Source organism: Ornithorhynchus anatinus, chromosome 13 (assembly GCF_004115215.2).
Source record: "Ornithorhynchus anatinus isolate Pmale09 chromosome 13, mOrnAna1.pri.v4, whole genome shotgun sequence".
Taxonomy (NCBI): Eukaryota; Metazoa; Chordata; class Mammalia; order Monotremata; family Ornithorhynchidae; genus Ornithorhynchus; species Ornithorhynchus anatinus.
In genome coordinates, this window is record NC_041740.1 from 7,413,772 (window position 1) to 7,433,846 (window position 20,075).

At 44.3% G+C, this 20,075-nt stretch overlaps 1 protein-coding gene across 1 annotated transcript in view; it reads right to left on the reverse strand.

Moving 5' to 3' along the window:
• PTPRN2 (protein tyrosine phosphatase receptor type N2) overlaps nt 1–20,075 on the reverse strand; it is an 815,057-nt gene that overhangs the window by 478,608 nt on the left and 316,374 nt on the right. The window contains exon 6 of the mRNA XM_029077350.2: nt 7,575–8,052. Coding sequence (XP_028933183.1) covers nt 7,575–8,052 — 478 coding nt within the window. The remainder of the gene's footprint in view (nt 1–7,574; nt 8,053–20,075) is intronic.

The following is a 20,075-nucleotide window of genomic DNA, read 5'->3' on the forward strand; positions in this document are numbered from 1 at the left end:
AGATTTCTGTGACCTAGGCAGCACACTGAACAATGACGCAAAGATAGACGAGAAAGTAGAAAAGTGAATCAAGAAAGCCAGCTTATTCTTCAGGTAACTATCAACAAAAACCTTCAGTTCATGTCTCCCCACTCCTCAGGAACCTCCACTGGCTGCCCATCTACTTCTCCATCAAACAAAAACTCCTTACCATTGCTTTTAAAGCACTCAATCAGCTTGCCCCATCCTACCTCACCTCACTAGTCTCCTACTACAGTCCATCCTGCACATTCCACTCCTCTAGCACTAAGGTTGGGCAGAGGCCCTGTCCCACATGGAGCTCACAGTCTTAATCCCCACTTTACAGTTGAGGTAACTAAGGCACAGAGAAGTCAAATGATTTGCCCAAGGTCACACAACAGACAAGTAGCAGAGCCAGGATTAGAACCCAGGTCCTCCTGACTCTTAGGCCTGTGCTCTATCCATCCCCCTAGTCTGGAACTCCTTCCCCTTCAATTTATTTTAAAATACCACTCTCTCCACCTTCAAAGCATTTCTAAGTTCACATTTCCTCCAAGAGGCTTTGCCCAATTAAGCTCTCTTTTCCCCAGCTTGGTCTTCCTTCTGCATCTATACACTTCGATCTGTGACTTTCGAACATTTGATATTTGCTTCACCCTTAACCCCACGGCAATTATGTACATATCTTTATATTCTATATTATAAATTACTTATTAATTCACATTAATGCCTCTCTCCTCCTCTAGACTGCAAGCTTATTATGGGCAGGAAAATTGTCTGCTAATTCTTTTGTATTGTACTCTCCCAAGTGCTTAGTACAGTGCTCTACCCATAGTAAGCACTCAGTAAATTCAATTGATTGAGAAAGATGACATCAGTCTTCAGACCAGAACTGTATTGCTGTCCAGTAGTGAAACCTGGACATGACAAATGACAAACCTAGGTCTTTCAGCGATTCCTTCAGCACAGTTAGCTGGCAAGGCAAGTGGTGAGAAAAAAAATCACTAACAACTGTCCTGAAATGAGTAAAATATACCATCACTAGAGCTGTGTTCATCTCAGAACAACTTTGCTGGGTGAAACATATGAGGAGAAAGGACAACAGTGGGATACCCAAAAAACAACTGTGTGGTGAGCTGAAATGCAGCAACTAAAAGTGAGGGGGGGAAAGAAGAAACACCACCTTAGACAAGGAGACATCCAAGTTGAAAGCTGTGAGACAGGCGACATCCCAGTTGAAAGCCGTGAGATGACTGTACCCAACTTCAAGGGGATCATGAGAGAAAGAGGCAGAAAAAACCAGCACCAAGCAAGTGCTGCCAACATCAAAGACATCAGCACCACGGGGAACGATCTTTGTGTACAACTGGTGTGGTTGAGACTTTCAGGCCATATCTTCATTTTCAGCTATACTCGCACAACCAGAAAACTTTACCCTCTGGGGATTCACCTTCAAATATGAAGGATAGCTACATATTTAGAGTTTTATTTGCTGCAAAGTTGGATTACAAAATCATTCTCAGTTAAGTAGGACACCTCTTCTTAATCCCTGGAAACATAAATCATAAGATCACAGACTGGAAGAGTCAACAGAGGTCATCCTTATGCCTTAAGCCACAACAGGATAGATGAGTGTCTCTATTCGTTTTAAAATTCTCCATGAAACAGGGGGCCTAGTGTCAAACGCCCTATCATAGCCAGAAAGTCCTTCACTGTATATGACCTACATTGCTCTTGTTGCACCTTATAGGCACATCCCAATATCTACCCCAGAAAACCTAGGAAAAATAGCATTCCCTTGCCCCTTAGTAACAACATTGATAACTCCCCTTTAATAACTGTAATAATATTTTCAGGTTAGATCAAATAAAAATATTGGCAATTCTGTCAAGAAAATTATATGGAAGCCCATTTAGATGTTTGTTTCTGAGATGCAGCAAGGCCTAGTGGAAAGAGCACGGGCCTGGGAGTCAGATGATTTTGGTTCTAATTCCAGCTCTGCCGATTGCTTGCTGTGTGACCTTGGACAACTCACTTCACTTCTCTGTGTCTCAGTTTCCTCAATGGTAAAATGGGGATTAAATACCTGTTCTTGCTCCTACTTGGACTGTAAGCCCCACATGGGACAGGGACTGTGTCCAACCTAATATCTTGTACCTACTCCAGAGCTTTGAACAGTGTTTGACACATACTAAGTGCTTAACAAATACCATTTAAGAAAAAGATGACATACAAGCAAGGTGAAAAGGTTTGTGGTGGAAATCTCTGGCTCGCTGAAATCCACAAAAAGAGAGAATAATGTTTTAAACCACCTCCAGATAACTACTGGGAATGGACCCTCTGCTAGAGTTACTTTGACAGTGCCACCAACAGTCACAGGAAATGACGTGATATAGGGCCATTCTAAAAACGGGTAGGATGGTCCTAGTGGACCAGATGTGGAATATGGGTTGGGCCCACATTCAATTGCCCTAAAGATCAAAGAGGAACTTTCTTTTGTGCCATCAATTCCACAGTATGATTCTGAGATTGTGAGCTATCCATAATGACATTTTAGAGTTTTCAACATTTCTAAAGAGATAGGACATGATAATTATGGGAAATGTCACAGGATCAGGTATGCAAGGATTGGAGTAAGAGATCAACTTGTCTACACCCTTGCTGAACCAATGTGTTAAGAAGGACATAATGGCAATTATATGCATTCCAGATTTCCCAACAAAATGTTTCCAGTTAACATTTAGCAGAAGGTGCAAGGATTAAATGAAGACACCCAAAAAGCCTCATTATAGATTTGGGAGAAAAGACACAAATTTTATACAATGATGTACTTCTAAATGCTGTTATTCTCAAGTGGTCTGAAAACGGAACTGATGTTGCCTCATCAGTGGCTAAATTACTCACACAGGAAGTAGTTTAATCACCCCTGTGTATTGAGCAATCAAACTATCTTCAAGGTAAGTGAAAAGTACTACTATTCCCATCTTTGAGAAGCAGCATGGCCTAGCAGAAACAGTAAGGATCTGGGAGTCAGAGGACCTGGGTTCTAATTCCCGGCTCTGCCACTTTTCTGCTGTGTGACCTTGGTCCAAGTCACTTGACTTCTCTGCACCTCAGTTTCCTCATCTGTAAAATGGGGATTCAACCCTATTCCTTCCTACCCATACTGTGGGTCCCATGCAGGACAGAGACTGTGTCCAACCTGATAACCTTCTAGCTAACCCAGCACTTAGTACAATCCGTGGCACATAGTAAGTGCTTAACAAATGCCATAATTACTATCATAACCTTAGAAATGGGGATCCTGAGGTATTTTGGAACCCCAAGCTTTACCCCTTAAAGCTATGTGGTTTTTCAAGAATTGTCCTTTTTGCACACAGAATTTCAAATAAGCTCAGTTTTTACTTACTGAGTCAGCCGATGAGCTTCTAGGCTCCAACTTTCTAAATTTGGTTCATAAAGGAAATGTGACTAAAGCTTAATCTTTTCAATTGCCCTTTAAACAGTAAAGTGTGATTCCTCAAGGCTGGGTTCATGACCAGATACGTGAAGCTAACATGGTAGCTATCCAGGTAGGGAAGGCTAATCTGAAATCCGTGTTGGGTTAAGGATCCAAGTTGGATTACCCTGAATCAAATGTGCATATGGGCACTTGATAAACACTATTTGGTGAACTGAGGATCTCATGACAAGCAAAATTAAAGGCTATGGATTTCGTATATTCTCATAGGTGAATCAATCTCTTCAACATCATCAGCTTAAGGAAGGAGTAGGGCTTCCTCCAAGTTGTATAGGATTCCCAGAGCAATGGCCAGTGCCCCGTACACATGCCTGAAAGCTTCTTCAGAGGTGATACAAATGAACTGTTCTCATTAAACTCAGGGCCGCCTTCAGATGTTAAGCTAAAGGGAGTCGCTCAGAGTGCTCAGCCAGATAGGGTCACCAAAGGGCAGCGATGTGTCCAGCTTTCCTCTGCCTAAGTTGGAAGTGGAACCTGTACTAACTAGGACCTGGGAAGGGAAAGCAATGGCTCTAGATCAGGTCAGGGTGGGAAGGAGGGAGCAGGCCCCCTCCTCCAACCACCCTCATAAATGCGTGGCTCAGTGGAAAGAGCATGGGCTTTGGAGTCAGAGGTCATGGGTTCAAATCCCGGCTCGGCCATTTGTCAGCTGTGTGACTTTGGGCAAGCCACTTAACTTCTCGGTGCCTCAGTTACCTCATCTGTAAAATGGGGATTAAGACTGTGAGCCCCACATGGGACAACCTGATTCCCTTGTGTCTACCTCAGCGCTTAGAACAGTGCTCGGCACATAGTAAGCGCTGAACAAATACCAACATTATTATTAAATGCTCCAATTTCAGGCAATAGGGTAGACTTCCATTTAAAATCCTGACACCATGCTATGGACCTGGCACAATCCCCGCAGTATCACGTGAGTCAGAGTGACGATTTCCTGCAGTAGCATGTGGAAAATGAAATGAGCAGGGTTATGTATGAGAACGCCTTTTAAAAAAACCATCCCTCTCCTTCCTCCCTGGGAGCACCCTGGTTAGAATCCAGATAAAGATGACAAGCGGTATGTGCCGGGGATGCATATATTCTCAGTTGGATTCTGGCAGCTGGCTCTTCTCTCTGGAAGTCTCATGGCCTTCTCCTCTGTACCCTACCCTCCACCCTTCTCTCCACAGCTGCTCTCAGATGTCTTGGGCATGTGGTACCCAGCTCCTGGACGTGTCCTCCCGGGATATACAGGGAGTGGCAGGATGCTGCAAAGTCCCTTCCCTAGCCTTGCTGTGCTGAGGCAATGGTGCTAAGTGAGCGACTGGCCCCATTATTCCTCGGCCATGCAAATTTTCAGGCATGAAGTGTCAGGGATGAGGCTCACCTGACACTGCCGAAGGGAGACTCCATCAACAGCAGCAGCAGCGGACCCGGCAGCAGCAGAGGCACCGTTAGTGGCTGGGGCAGGATGTGAGGGAAGGTTAGGCCTGGCATCACCGTTTGTTACTGTTCAGTAAAGTGAACCTCCAAGAAGATTAAGTGCTGGGCAGAACAGCAAAATGGAGCTGCTAAACCAGCTGGGAGTGGCGGGTATTATTTCTGCTTTGACCTTTTCTCAACGCTGAGGAAGGGGAAGGTCCAAACTGCAGTCAGGCCGAAAGCCTCGATCCTGTTTCTAAGCGGGTTTGATTGTTCTGATTTACAGATCTATTTAAGGGCTGCAACGGACTCGGAAAACAGGATGGCAGGAAAAGAGCACTGCTGCTCTGAGTCTCTTCAAATAGCCCATTGGGCTGTTTGCGTTACGAACTCGACCCAGCCGCTCCATACAGATGCCCTGAGAAAGTTATTTTCTATGCACGTTCCATTCTGCAAAATGCTGGATGGTCTGATGAATTTTAGAAACAGATGAAGAACTGCAAATGTGAAGTATTTTTCCCCCAGTGACTTCTGCTGGCAAAGGTGAAGTGGAACTGTTGGGAGATAATGAAACCAGCATGAACCCAGTTTGCTTTGACTCGTCAAACCTGTTGCAAAGTCCCACAGTGCCACCTGGATTCCATGCTGCATTACAGCGTGATGATCTATTCCAGCCTTTTTAAAGGGGATGCTAATATCTGATGTAGCCTACGTTATGACACAAAAGAACGGTACGGTTTAATAAGATCAAAAGTCTTTGCAAGATTTGCAGGCCTTCAGCTGCTTTATCATTTAGGGCGGTTTGCTTTTACTGTGGTTGGACAATTGTGTGTGAGGTGGGCTACGGCTAGAGGAAATGCTGAACAATCCACTTAGGACAAGCCTTAATAAATATGGGGGGGAGGGGTGTGTGTGTGTGTGTGTGTGTCTCCATCTCTGACTATATATCTATATATATAAACTATATATATATATATATATATATATCTGAGTAAGCGAAGTGTGAGAATCATACAGGAAATTCAAGCTTTCAAAGAGAAACTATTCAAAATAAGGGACAAACTTAAAATGATTTTTCCCTAAGGGGTCTGGGAAAGAAGAAGACTGACTCAAAAAAAAAAAAGAGGTCTACATTGTTGCTGGGACATTTAAAAATTATACTAACTTGATAGAATGACTTATGATAATGCCTAACTGTCTTTTCTCCTGATTTTGGCAGGATCTTGGAATCAGGTTGCATATGAAAGAAGTTTTTCAACCTCAAGATAACCACTTCAAGAAAAGAACCCCAAATAATTATGGCATTTGTTAAGCACTTACTAGGTACCAAGAACTATACTAAGCAATGGAGTACATACTACATAATCAAATCCCATGTGGAACTTGCAGTTTAAGTAGAAGGGAAAACAGGTGTTGAATCTCCTTTTTGTAGATGAGGGAACTGTGGCAGAGAGAAGTGAAGTGACTGGCCTAAGGTCAGGGAGCAGATAAGTGGCGGAGCCGGGATTAAAACCCAGGTCCTCTTACACAGGCCTGTGCTCTTGTCACTAAAGAATACTTAGAGAATGTCATGCTTGGGAGTGTAAATTGGAGTAGAATTACCCAGAGTTGAAACTCTGTTAGAATTATAAAAAAGTATCAAAGGAGGAAGACCAACCCTAGGATACACTTCATGATTTATAAGTGGCCATTATATCTGTTCTTTTGGAACCATGAGCAGTGGGAAGCAGCATTCTCCAAAGACAATTTTCCATTAGACTGAAAGTTCCTTGTACGTTCTCAAGAGCCTACTAAAGTGTTCTCCTTCAGATTCCCCCTAGACTGTAAACTCACTGTGGGCAGAGAACTTGTCTACCAACTCTGCTATACTGCACTCTCCCAAGTGCTTAGTAGAGTGCTCTGCACACAGTAAGAACTCAATAAATATGGCTAATTGATTGGTTGAGTAGGGCCTCAGTAAGGAACACGTAATGCCAGAGTAGGGGAAATTAGAAGAAACATCTGAAACTATCAGTTCTTGTCCCATTGTGTCTGTACACTAGCACAAAAAGAATAGTAAGGTCTGGGTGATTATAATCGATTATGCTTAAAAAATACAGACAGTGTATTTCAATCTGCTCTCGCTAAGGTTAGGCTGAGGGTAAAGCCAATGGAAATGAGTCAACATGTCTTCTTGCATTCTGCTGAGGGATCGGGGAAAACACGGCACTGATATGACTTAGAGGAGGGAGAATGGGAATTGCAGAGTTGGAGCCACAGAATTTGGCCACCCAGCTACGGCTCCAGAAGTACTCTCTTTAGTAACTTTACTCAAGAGAAGTGAGATAGTTCTAGTTCAAAGGCTCTCAGTTGAAGAGAAAGCATCTGGTAGTTCTTTGAAAATTCCCAACTCTTTAGCTCTGGATGCTGGGGGGTCTAGACCTCACAGTTTTTTCCTCTGGTCGTTTCATTTGGCCTAAATGGAAACACTGAGATAGAGAACTGAGTGTAGCGAGCCAATCGTCTTCTAGACAATCAGAGCTCTCTCCCATAATTCCACTCTCCTTGTCCCCCATCCAGGGAAATGGTAACTCCTACAGTTCAGGAAAGAAACGAATGGTGAAGAGAGGTCAACGGTAAGCCAAGCCTCGGGAGGCCAGGAAGGATACATTACCATCCACTGTGCTCAGAGGCTCTTTGGGATCGGCTGCAGGAGAAGCAGACTTCTGATTTGACACTCCCGAATTTGGTCCCAGCAAGCGTGCTCCCATTCGTGGAAGGAACCAGGGTTTTGAGGTCAACCCGTCTTCCCCTTCTTTGGAGTAGACCTCATTGTACTGGCCGGCCGGAGAGACAGGGAATCGGGTGCCATAAAGGGGAAGGCCCTTAGTCCTGCCGTTTGAACTCTTGTCAAGGTTTGATGCAGCCACCTTCTGAGCAGTGTAGGCGCTGAGGGTGGCGATTAGAGCCTGTCGGTTGAGATCGGCCTCTGTTTGTGGGCGGAACTTGTCCGGTTGGAGTTGCTGGAAGGTCCTCAGAGGAAAATTCTCAGGATAATCTGGATGGGTTAGCTGGGGATAGGTCAGAGAGGGGCCACCGCCTTTGGCCTTTTGCAGCACGTAGTCCAGCACCCACTCAGGTAAGCCATCGCTCTGGGGAGGCAGAAGAACAAAATAGAACTCAAGGTCAAGTTATCGTCAACACAGACTGGCAGGAGTCTGCACCAAAACTGTATTTGACCTCTATTTCCTGGGTCCCGATCAACGTCCAGGGCATGTCTGAAGTTGGAATTTGAATCCAAGATAATATGGAATTTTTAACCCCACTGGCATTCCAAGTGGCCTGGGAGAAAGAGCATAGGTCTGAGAACCGGGAGACCCTGGCTCTAATCCCAGGTCTGTCACCAGCCTGCCATGTGACCTTCAGCAAACCAATCATGCTCTCTATTCCTCAGTTTCCTCGTCTGTATAATGGGGGAATAACAGATTATCTCAGACTGTAGGGATCACACGGGATGGGGAGGGTGTCCCATCTGATTATCTTGTATCTCAGCATTTAGCCCGATTGTTTGGCATTGAGTAAGCATTTAATGATGATGATGATGATGATTATCATTATTATTATGTTACTAGTTTTTCATGCCCTGGCACTTAGCTTTCCCAGTCTGGGACATAGTCCTTCCCCACAAAGCAGACTCAAGAGTGGGAGCCTTGGCTAAATTGTTTTTTAAGGTTTGAAAACATTCGATCAATTATTAAAATCCCATTTTCCATCAGGATAATTGCAAGGTTCCTTCCCTTCCGAGGGCAAATAGAACCCCAAATAAACACACCATTTTCTGATCAGGGCCCTCTCAGTCAGGAGCGGGGCTTTTCCAGCCAGATGGAGACCTCAGCCTTTGTTGGTCCTCTCAATCTGACTCTCAACAGCTAACAATCTTCAGGTCAATCAGTTCCCTAGAATTCCTGACTCTCAACCCCGGGACCTGAGACCGAGAAAAAATGGGCCTGGAAATTGTTCTCCCTTGGAGAAAAAAAGATTTCAAGCCAACTGGGGCTTCCCCTGGGATGGAGGGGAGGCAACTTCAAATGTCATTTAAGATGAGCCGTGCTTGTTCGGTCGAACTCCAAGACACCCTATTTGCAAAAGCTTTCAGTCAGATCTCTAGGACAGCATTTAGGCACCTATCCACCAGATTTAAATTCTTCCAAATACCTGTCGATCCCCTGTTTTTGCTCTAGAAAAGGGGCAGGCATGAGTCATTAAAAAAAATAAAAGAGAAATCTGAAATGATACAACAACAAAATAAGCCCAGAGGCAATTTCCAACAAATTGGATGTAAGTGTCAATCTTGTGCTCTGAGCTGAACCTACATTAAGGGGGACAGTCTCGGATTCCCCAGCCAGGTCGCCGCACTGGTGCTTAGGGGTCTGAGGCAAAAGGTTCTCATTAAGGGGCTTCTGATGTCGCTGCAGTCGCTGAGAGCGCATTCAGGCCCAGCGAATCGATTCATGGGACCTTTAATTACAGGCAGGCTAGGACGACGGATGGAAGTAGGCAAAACCAAGCTTAAAATGATTAATTAAAAATCTGGCCTAAATGCAATCCGTGCAATAAAGGACCCCGAACTACAGATTCCAGTTGACCTTAGTCATCTTCAAAGTCCAAAGCAAGCAGGGACCGGGGTAGAAACTCGGAACTGTGACCTCAAACACAGTACACATCGAGTTTGAGGAACTGTACCATGCACTCTGAAGGAACTCTGCACATTCTCAAACAGCTTCTACTCTAATAGTAGCAGCAACATCACACTACCTCCAACAAGGAAAATTTTCTCGTTCAAAGGCCAAGACTCCAGTTTACTTTCAATAGGCCATTTTAAATTAAAAGACATTTTATACTGATTAAAGACCACTTTAAATGGGCCCATTACATCCTCCCAAAGAGTCAGCAACTTCCAAATCTGGTTTCCACCAGATTCCCACCTCAGAAATTCCTAGTGGTATCATTTACTGAGCACCCACTTGGTCTCTGCCTGTACTAGGTGCTTGGGAAGTACAGAATAAAGAAGTGATGCGCTTCCAATTCACATGAGATTACTCTCTAGCAGGGAGGCAAATGTGAAACTATACATAACTAGAATGGCCAAATTAAATAACTGAGGACATTTATACTTATATCCATCCTCAGCACACCCACACACATGTACATGTGTGCTGAGGATGGATATAAATACATTCATAAAGGCTGGAGTTGGCTGATGTAATATCCTTCTTCTTCCTCCTGCTTTCAAGATCTGTAAATAATTTTTGTCTATCTCCCCCATTCAATTATAAGCTCCCTGAGGGCAAAGAGCACATGTCTTGCTGTTGTTGTACTCTCCCAAGCACTTAGTACAATCCCTAACACTCAATAAGTGCTTGGTGAATACGTTCCCCCTCAGATTGAATTTCCGAGTCATCTGGATTGTCCCTCGGAGCACAGATTACCTTTGAATGACCTGAAACATGGAGGAGCAGCAGTCCCCATTTGTTGCATCTTGGACCAGAACGCTAATCCTCTGGGACCTTCTCCAGGTCCACTCACGTGTGTGGTTCCAGTGGAATTGTCTACAATCCTGGGAGAACCAAGCATCAGAGTGCACCAGGCCAGACCTATCCTATTTAGAGGTGCTACCTGTGGGGATACCTGAATAGCCACAGAGAAAGAGCCGCTTCCTTTTTTGGGATGGGCTCAAGGCAGGAAGAATCCAAGCTATGCAAAGCTTTACGACACAGCTGTTCTTTAGCCCAGATGTGCTGGCTCCTGGAAATCCACTTGCCTTAAGACTTGATAGGAGAATTATGAATCCTGACTGACAGCGTGATGCCCAGAAGGGTGAGGCTTTCAGCATTACTCAAGATAGCCCTGTATTCAATTTCAATTGCATGCACGAGGCAGTCACGTGGCTAAAAGTCCTGTTCTGGCCCCTCCATTTCCCTTCCTCTGCCGCCGCTCGTAACCCATGAAACCCATTCTCTCCCGGACTCACAAATTAGGGACAAACATACAGGCTCATTCCGCATCCTCTGGGACCATCAATTGCCTTCACTTTCCTGCTGAAAGCCTGCAGGCAGCTGTGGGCAGGAACAACGGGAGAGAAAGGCTTGGGCAGAGTGTATGATCACGGTGTTTGAGAGATGCCTACTGTTGGCAGGATGAAGCATGCTCCTACAGGACTGTTCCCACACTTCCTAATGAGAAGACACCTCCGAAGCCGTGCCGTCGGCGCGAGCTTTCCAAGCTCAGAGGGGATTCTCAGGAAGGGAACATCGCCCTAAGGTAGGATTGCCGGGGCTTAACTGTTGCATTTCTGGGCTTGCTTCTGTGCTGCACTAAGTTACTCAATCTCCTTGTTTGCCTTATTTCTGTTATAGCCATGAAGAGGGAGAGAAAAGGCAGTGTCAGTGCCTAATAGCATTCACATGCATGTGGCCCGCATGGATGGGGGTGGAGAGCTCACAGCTTGCTGCTTCCGCTGTTATCCATCAATCAGTGGTATATCCCGAGCACTAACAGTGTGCAGAGCACTGTACTAAGCACTTCGGAGAGTACGATACAACAGAGTTGACAGACACGCTCCCTGACCACAACAAGCTTATCCAGACAATGGATCTGGAGAGACAAAGTAACGATGCCCTGGTTTACATGAGGATACCTATCTCCCTATCCTCCTCTTTGTGAAAAAGAGTCTCTCAGAACAAATTCAGGTAGATTTCATGGGGTTGAAAATGCTGCAAACCCAAACTGCAGAATCTTCCCAATACCCCACTCCCCAGCCACTCGTCTCAATAATGAAGGCACACTGACCACAGAACGGAAGTTAAAGAAATAGGTGACTGTACAACAGCCTGTCTCAATCTGTTCTTTGGTTGGCTCCCTGCATTGGCAGGTACATTTGAAGATCAGACTCGACTCCTGCGCAGGGAAAAAACAGAATCCAATCCTGGCTGTCTTCAGGAAAGAGCACACGGGTTCTGATGGCTCCTTTGATTCGGCAGAAAAAAATACATGAAGCTCATAAAGATGAAACTTGGAATTTGGTAGCCATTTCAGGCTCTATATAGACTGCAAATATAATGAGAAATGCAGACATTAAATACTCCTCGAACCTTTTCACCACTCAATAGTCCAAAATGAGCAAAAAAGAAGATTTGGTCCCCCCCACAGCTTCCGACCTCAGAGAGCTTACAGGCCAAGAAAAAGACACTGAAGTTCTGAAAAGATGAAGTAATTCCATTAATGAGTCCTAACCCAATAAGCGATGGTGGAGCAGGGAGGGGAGAAGAAATCTGATGCTAAAATGGTTGATTGGGACACTCGGTGCCGTTGACTGAATGTGAGTACTGAGCCTTTCCTGTCATCATTAAAGCTTTGTTTAACAACTAATGACATCTTGAAATCCTTGGAAAATAAAATGGCATTCATTGATGGCTCCAGAGGGACCATTGGCAGTACACTCAGTATTAATCCCCCAAAGGGCGAGAGGCAAAAATAGAAACCAGCCCTAATTCCACTCAGAAGGGGCTGACGCCCCTTTCCTTTCGGAAAGCAGCTTTGATGCCATTTAAAAGCTGTAGCCGAGATGGTGGAGATGGCTAATTAATATCTTGTAGTTAACAGTGTCAGAAGCTTTCTTCTGATCAAGCAAAATGGTTCCACGGAATTTCTTTTGATCAAAACAAATGAGTATTCGGGAATTCTGATTGAGCAGTTGAGGCGAAACATGACGTCCAGAAGTCTGATTGCCTGTGTGGTGGTTGTCGGACTGGTGTTCAGTCCTTGAGTTTAATTGCAAGTTGGAGAATCTGTAATTACAGGTCAATTGTACATCATTGTTCCCTGATTTCAAAGGTGCTGCTGCTGAAGTACTGCTACCACCGTGTGGGTGTGGATAAAAAGGGTTGCGTGTGGCCTGTTCCAGCTTTTGCTCATATGGTCCCTAAGAATCACAATAATAATTGTGTTATTTGTTAAGCACTTACTCTGCAACAAGCCCAGTGCTAAGTACTGAGGGAGAGATGATGCGATCAGATTGGATAGTCTGTCCCACAAAGGTCCCGTTTAATTCCCATTTTCAGAGGAGGAAACTAAGACACTGAGAAGTCAAGTGACTTGCCAAAGCTTCACACAATGGGCTGGGATTAGAACCCAGGCCTCCTGAATCCCAGGTTCATGCTCTTTCCACCAGGCCACAATCCTTCTCTGGTCCCTGATCTTTGGTTTCTAAAGCCCCCTGCAAGATGTGGCCCTGAGAATTTGCCTGTGGAGAGTTTTGATCAAAATAAAGCCTATTCCCCATAGAAGATTCTCTCTGCTGCCATGGCTTTTCTGAATTCAGCAGCCACTCTGCAGCTTCTGAAACAGAACTTCAGAGTCTTTTCGGAAATCTTTTCTCCACCCAACCTCAATGTGGTAATCCTCCGTCAGGTCGCTCTATAGCAACGGCTTAGGGATCCTGCTGAATCCGTCTTTCAGCCCGTCCTGCTCAGCTTCAATGCAGGTGAAGTGGCTGAGCTGCAGGATTTTGTTGTTGGAGTGTCTTTCTTGCTGTTCCACAGTGAGGGTGGCTTTAGGGGACAGTGCTGCAACTGCTCATGAAACTGAATGTGGCAGATGCAAAGCTCCCTGCCGCCTAAAAGATTTCCCTCTCTGGTCCTGCCATGCTTGACCTGAACTCCCTTCCCTCTTCACTTCCAGTAGTCCACAACTACCTCCCACCTTTGAAACCCTCCTAAAATCACATCTCTTCTAAAGGGCTTTCCTGACTAAGCCCACAATTTCCCCTATCCGCCCTCCCCTCTGTGTCAACTACACATTTGACTGTGTTCTCCTTAAGCACTTTGCTACTCACCTCACCTCCACAGCAGTGGTGTAAATATCCTCATACCCTACCATTTCCCCTATCTGTAATTGATTTTAATGTCTGCCTCCCCCTATAAGACTGGAAGATCCTTGTGGGTATGGATCACATCTACCAACTCAATTACCTCACACTTTTCCAAGCATGTAGCACAGTGTTCTGTACAGAGTAAATACTCAATAAATACCACTGATTGGTCTTAATATCCCTTTCTCTCCGCTAAATCCAGAAGGACATGCAGGCCTTCAGGATTCAGCTTTGTCTATCATTGCCTTGGGAAGGGGAATTCATTGATGACTTGCATGTCGATACTGTCAATGACATACTGTCTGCTGTGTGACCTTGGGCAAGTCACCTAACTTCTCTGTGGCTCAATTACCTCAACTGATATATGGGGGTTAATACTGTGAGCCCCAGATGGGACATGGACTGTCCCTGATTGTCTTGTTCTGTATCTACCCCAGCTCTTAGTACGGTCTCTGGTACACAGTAAGCGCATATCAAATACCATTAAAAAAACAATAATAAGTTCTATCTTCAGAAATGAGCTTCCAGATTTTGGCGGGGAAGCACCATTGTCTAAGGCTTTGTTTTATACTGCATCCTTAAGATGCTTCCTCACCCCTCCTTGCTTTCCACCTCCCAAGTCTGGGCACGAAGCTATCAGGGCAGAATCCTAATTCCATCCATCTTTTGCAGTTTTTAGGGATAATAAGACCTTCAAGTATAAAATGTCAAATGTCCTGCTATTTCTGTGTCTGTGTCCCAAATCCCCCAGAGTGAATAAAATCCATGAAAACAGCAGTTTCAATGTGCATAATGGCATCCAAAGCGTGCAGGGAGTGGGAACTATTGGAAATGGCTCTGTTCAATAGGGTAGAGTGGCACGAGGGCTTCTGCCCTTGCAATGACAAGTGTGGTAACTCTCTTCCTCTTGATGAGAAACACCAAAGTCAGCAAGCCATAGTCAGTACTAACATTTTGATTGGGTGATCAATATCAGATCAGTTAGGGTGCTGCTGCTCTGAGTGAGCAGGCTGGATTTAAAAGTGGTAGTGATTTTACTCCCCACAGCTTCTTTCATTAAGTAATCTGAATTAAAACCTCCTAAGAGGATACACTCAAAACACATTTTGGATTGTCTCTAGTGGATTTGGATATCTGGCGGTGAAATATTAATAGTGGATGGGTTTTACTGGAGCCTGAGGAAGTTTATTTGACCGTCAGAAAAGTCTGCTGCAGGTAAACCTTCAGTTTTAAATCATTAGCTGAACAAATGAATTACTTTACACCATTCCAACCGAGTATATGAGCTGAACAGTTGCTTTGGGATCACCTGACATTGGACATACAGTCTTAGATATGGAAACTGCTTTAAAGAATTGCTTTTGCTCTTTTAAAAAGGGTGCACACACATGTATTCTAAAGACACAAATCCAGGATCTTTCTCCCACATGCAGACCTTTCCAAAAGGAACAACTACCTCAGCCTAGGAGAAAAATGCTAATACCTGAGTCACAAATGCCACCAAGTGCTCACTGACTGAATAATCCTGGGCTGTGGAGAAATGGGAGGGCTTTTAAAACTGAACAGTGGATCACATTATGGCTCCTTCCTCCTTTGACACACTATCTACTCTGCATCTGAATGACCTGGAGGGGTGGGGGTGGGAGGGCCTGAAGAAAGAGGAACCTGAAAAGAAACTGAATAATCATCCCTCTGAAAGCAAGCGCCCAAGTTAACCAGGCTACTGAAGGAAATTTGGCATTTGGAGGGATCATGCTGGGATCTTGTTCCTATTGTGTTGGGGATGGGAGGTGTCAGGCAAACCTAGACTTGGTGGTGTTCTGATCCTCAGCAGATGAGTTGCAGCACAGCAAAAATAATGATAATAATATGGAATTAGCTAAACTCTTACTCTACATCAGACACTGTATTAAATGCTGGAGGTGATAGAAGATAATCTGGTCAGACTCAGCCCCTATCCCACATGGGGCTTATACTCTATAGGAGAAAGAACAGGTATTGAATCCCCACTTTACAGCTGAGGAAATCAAGGCCCAGAAAAGTTAAGTGACTTGCCCTAGGTCACACAGCAGACCGGCGGCAGAGCTAGGACCAGAACTTAGGACCTCTGACTCCTAGGCCTGGGTTCTTTCCACTAGGCCAGGCTGCTTCCTGAGAGATATGGGGGTTTGCATGACCTTGTATCTTCATATTTGCTTTAAAAATGGTTGGCTTACACCTATCTTCCAGGTAATATGACTCTTTCACAAATGAATCACTTTACTCTGCAGCCTAGAAATACACAGAAAATTTGAACCAGCTGGAACATCCTCTCTCTACCTCCAGGAGTGGTTAGGGTGAAGCAGAAGGTCCTCAAGGATCACTTTAAAGGAGAGTACTTCCTGCCTCTGACTGGGATTTACATTTCCCAATATTTCGGTATCTTGCAGGCCTAGGATGGAGGGTTTCCCATCTTCAACAGGCTTTTGCATTTTGCTACGTTATTTTCACCCACTGAATGTCACACCTGTTTGCATGATCTTACATCTTGTTGTTCACAAAACGGAGAAGAGAGAGACTCCAACTCCGAACGCTATTCGTGCATCTAGCCGCTATCATGCCATCGAGTATATGTAGTTGTGTCATTTCTGGATAAATTCATAGCCTCTTCTCCACCTAATCAATTCTGATTGTATTTTGATGTGTTCACTCCAACTAAGGGCACTGGGTGGCCACAAGAACTGAGTGAACAAATCAGTTTTAACTGTGAAAAGCTGATTCTTCCACGGGTCTTTGTCAGTTACAGCCCCTCTTTCCACAAGGCACATGCTGGAATCATCCAGGTCAAAAGGTTGTCGGTGCTTTAATGATATTTTTCCAATGAGCTTTCATGGAAAAAGATCAAAACATGAGTGTTCGTGTCTCCATTTTCAGTAAACATATATATATATATATATATATATATATATATATATATATATATATATGTTGTTTTTTTAATCACACTTGCCCATAGCAGGCTGTATCCATCCTAGAACAATATCCAAATCTAGATCCAATACTTCTACATAGTTCTAAAATAGTATTGTATCTTTTTAAAATGGAAACAATATGCAACTCCAATTATGTAATTTATAATAATTATAATTTAAGAAGCTAATGTCAGATTCACTTGGTTGCACATATTTTCAATGCTCTTTGTAATTCATGTTTCCATCAGATGATCAATCAATGCTGTTTATTGAGTGCAGGGCACTGTACTAAGTGCGTGAGAGCGTGGCCGAATGGAAAGCGCGAGGGTCTAGAGGCAGAGGATCTGGGTTTTAAAACTGACTCTGCCACTTGTCTTCTGTTTGACTTTGGGCAAGTCACTTAACTTCGCTGTGCCTCAGTTACCTCATCTATAAAGAGGGATTCCTTCCTCCGATTGAGACTGTGAGCCCTATGCGGGACAGAGACTGTATCCAATCTGATTACCTTAAATCTACCCCAGTCTTTAGAATGGTGCTTGACACATAGTAAGTGCTTACCAAACACCATGGAAAAAATATAATAGAGCAGGTAGACACAATCCCCAACCCGAAGGAGCTTACCGTCTAGAGGGTGATGGAGTCCCCCATCAGGATGGAGGAGCCCCAATGATCCTAGGTCCTGTGACCGGTCCTCAAAGTCTGTGCAGGGCCACATGCTCTCCCATCCTTGCCTATCTTGTTCCCGCTAGGGCACGGAGTAAGTGGGCAGAGACACAGTACAGAACTAAGTGCACACATGGTCTTCTCCCAGGTTAGCCGATGTGGACAGAATGGGGACTTGAGCCCAGGTCGCCTGATTCCGAAAGGGTCTATGCTAGCTCCCACATTCACTAGGGTGATTGAAACTAAATCAAATTCCTTTTCGAAAGAAAAATGGGGTCTTCCACATCTTTGGTAGGCCAGCACAGGGCTCTGCACACTGAAGGAACTAAAATCTTAACTAAATGTCCAATTCCAACTTGTCCTGTAAGGACTGAAGAAAGTGCAAGTCTCCCCATCCATTTAGCTAAAATTCTTCTCAGGAGGAAGTCTTTGCAGTAACTTTAAATGCACATAGCAAACTTTAGAAGGACAAAATGGGGTGACTCATTCCAGTTACCCAGAAATCTGCTTTCCCAGAGAAGCAGCATGGCCTCATGGATAGAGCACAGTCCTAGCAGTCAGAAAGACATGGGTTCTAATCCTGGCTCTGCTACTTGTCTGCGGTGTGACCTTGGGCAAATCACTTCACTTTTATTTGCCTCAGTTACCTCATCTGTAAAATGGGGATTAAGTCTGTGAGCCACATGTGGGACTTGGACTGTGTCCAACCTAATTAACTTGTATCTACCCCAGCACTTAGAACAATGCCTGGCACATAGTAAGCACTTAACAAATACTATTAAAAAAAAATCCCAGAGATCCAGGTAGGTCCAAACACACTCATCACCACCATCAACAAAAGCAGTTATAGATGGTGAGTTGTGTACAGGGCACCCAGCACTCCCTCTTGAAAACATACAAAGCAAATAAAAGGCATAGTCCTTGTCCTTAAAGGAGCTCACAATCTCAAAGCCCACTTGATTGAGATACAACTGGACATTAAAGAGAAGGAGGAAAAAAACATTTGGTCTGATTAACCCACTAAAACACAAGAGAATGTAGGAAAATGCCCACTCGTATTTCTAGGTGATCCAACATATGAAATTTGAATCTCTTTTTGGGGCAAATATCAGATCATTATTGTTACACTGATATTCCTTTCTTTCTGCTTTTTTCCTCAGAAAAGCAATCGTGCTACACAACCTCCCAGAAGTTCTTAAGCACTTGCCTTTTTTTTTTTAATTAGGAAGAGATTAGTTGTTTGATAACACGAAGCTATAATGCTCTCAGGCCAGCTGAATGAGAACTCTTCACTTCCAGCTGCCATACCTCCTACCTACATAAGCAGAGGCTTTGGGAGGCTCTTGAGCTCCTGTGGGGGATCTAGAAGGGGGAGAATCAAGAATTCTGACCTTGACAGGAGCTCCTCAACTGCAGAGATATGGCCCCCTTACACCCAGAGACACCCCCCCAACCTTCCAGGCAGATTTTCAATTATCAACCCACTGCTTAGCACAGGGCTTTTGCACCAAGGAAACACATAATGAATACCGGAATTGATAGATCATCCCTATCTGTAACCCTTTCAGAGTGTATTAAGACATTCTGCACAAAAAGTCATAATATTTTAGAGATAAGAAGCTGTCTTCAAAGACAAAAAATAACATGGAAAAGAATTGTTCTGGGCCATTTTATGTGCTTTATTCAGACTTTTTATAACTTGGAAAATTCACCAATTCTCTTAACTGCCTTTCTGAATGGGCCTCTCTAGAAAGAATCGTATTGCTCCTCTGAGCAGATGCTTCATCTCCAAATTCCCTGATCTTTATGCCAGCTCCTTAGCTTTGTAAGTACCAATCTCCATGGTAACACTCAGTGATGGTGGAGGCAGGTGACATCATTGCAGGCCACTCAACAGCAGACTCGAGCAATGCAACTTGTTTTGCAGCACGACTGTGATAGCGAGAAGTCCGAAGAGATAAGTTCCTGACCAGCCTGCAGCTCCTGACACGATACTTTCCAAGGACAGACTGTGCTGGATGCCTCCCTCTTGCTAGGAGAAATGGCTCCAGAGGGAGGGCTACACTCCAGTTGCTGGGAGGAAGTTTAAGAACAGCTGCTTTGAATTGGGTCATAATTACACTGCAGGTCCCATCCAGTGCTCTGCAAAGGACTGTCCAATGACTCTGGCTGCCAGTATTTCCAAAAAGGAGGTCAGGGTTAAGTCAAATCCATTGATGCTTCCAACCTTTTCTGGAAAGTTATTCGCAACTTCTGTTTCTTAAGACTGCACTAAGAAAACTCAAAGCCCCATCTCCAACTCCCTCCAGAAACTTCAGTATACTTCAGAGAAGCCGTCTCCCTGCACCCCAAAGCTCCCTAACTAAGAGAAATCAAAATATACCAGACAGCATTTTCCATTATGCTTTGTGCTGGCCATAAAACATGTTTTACTTGCCTGACATAGAAGCAACTTGCCCAAGCTGAACTGAAGTAACTGGTTGCTTGACTATATGGCCTGTGTGTTTCCTCTAGACTGTATGCTCGTTGTGGCAGGGAATGTGTCTGTTATATTATGTGGTACTCTCCCAATCGCTTAATACTGTGGCCTGCACACAGTAAACGCTCAATAAATATGATTGACTGATCTACT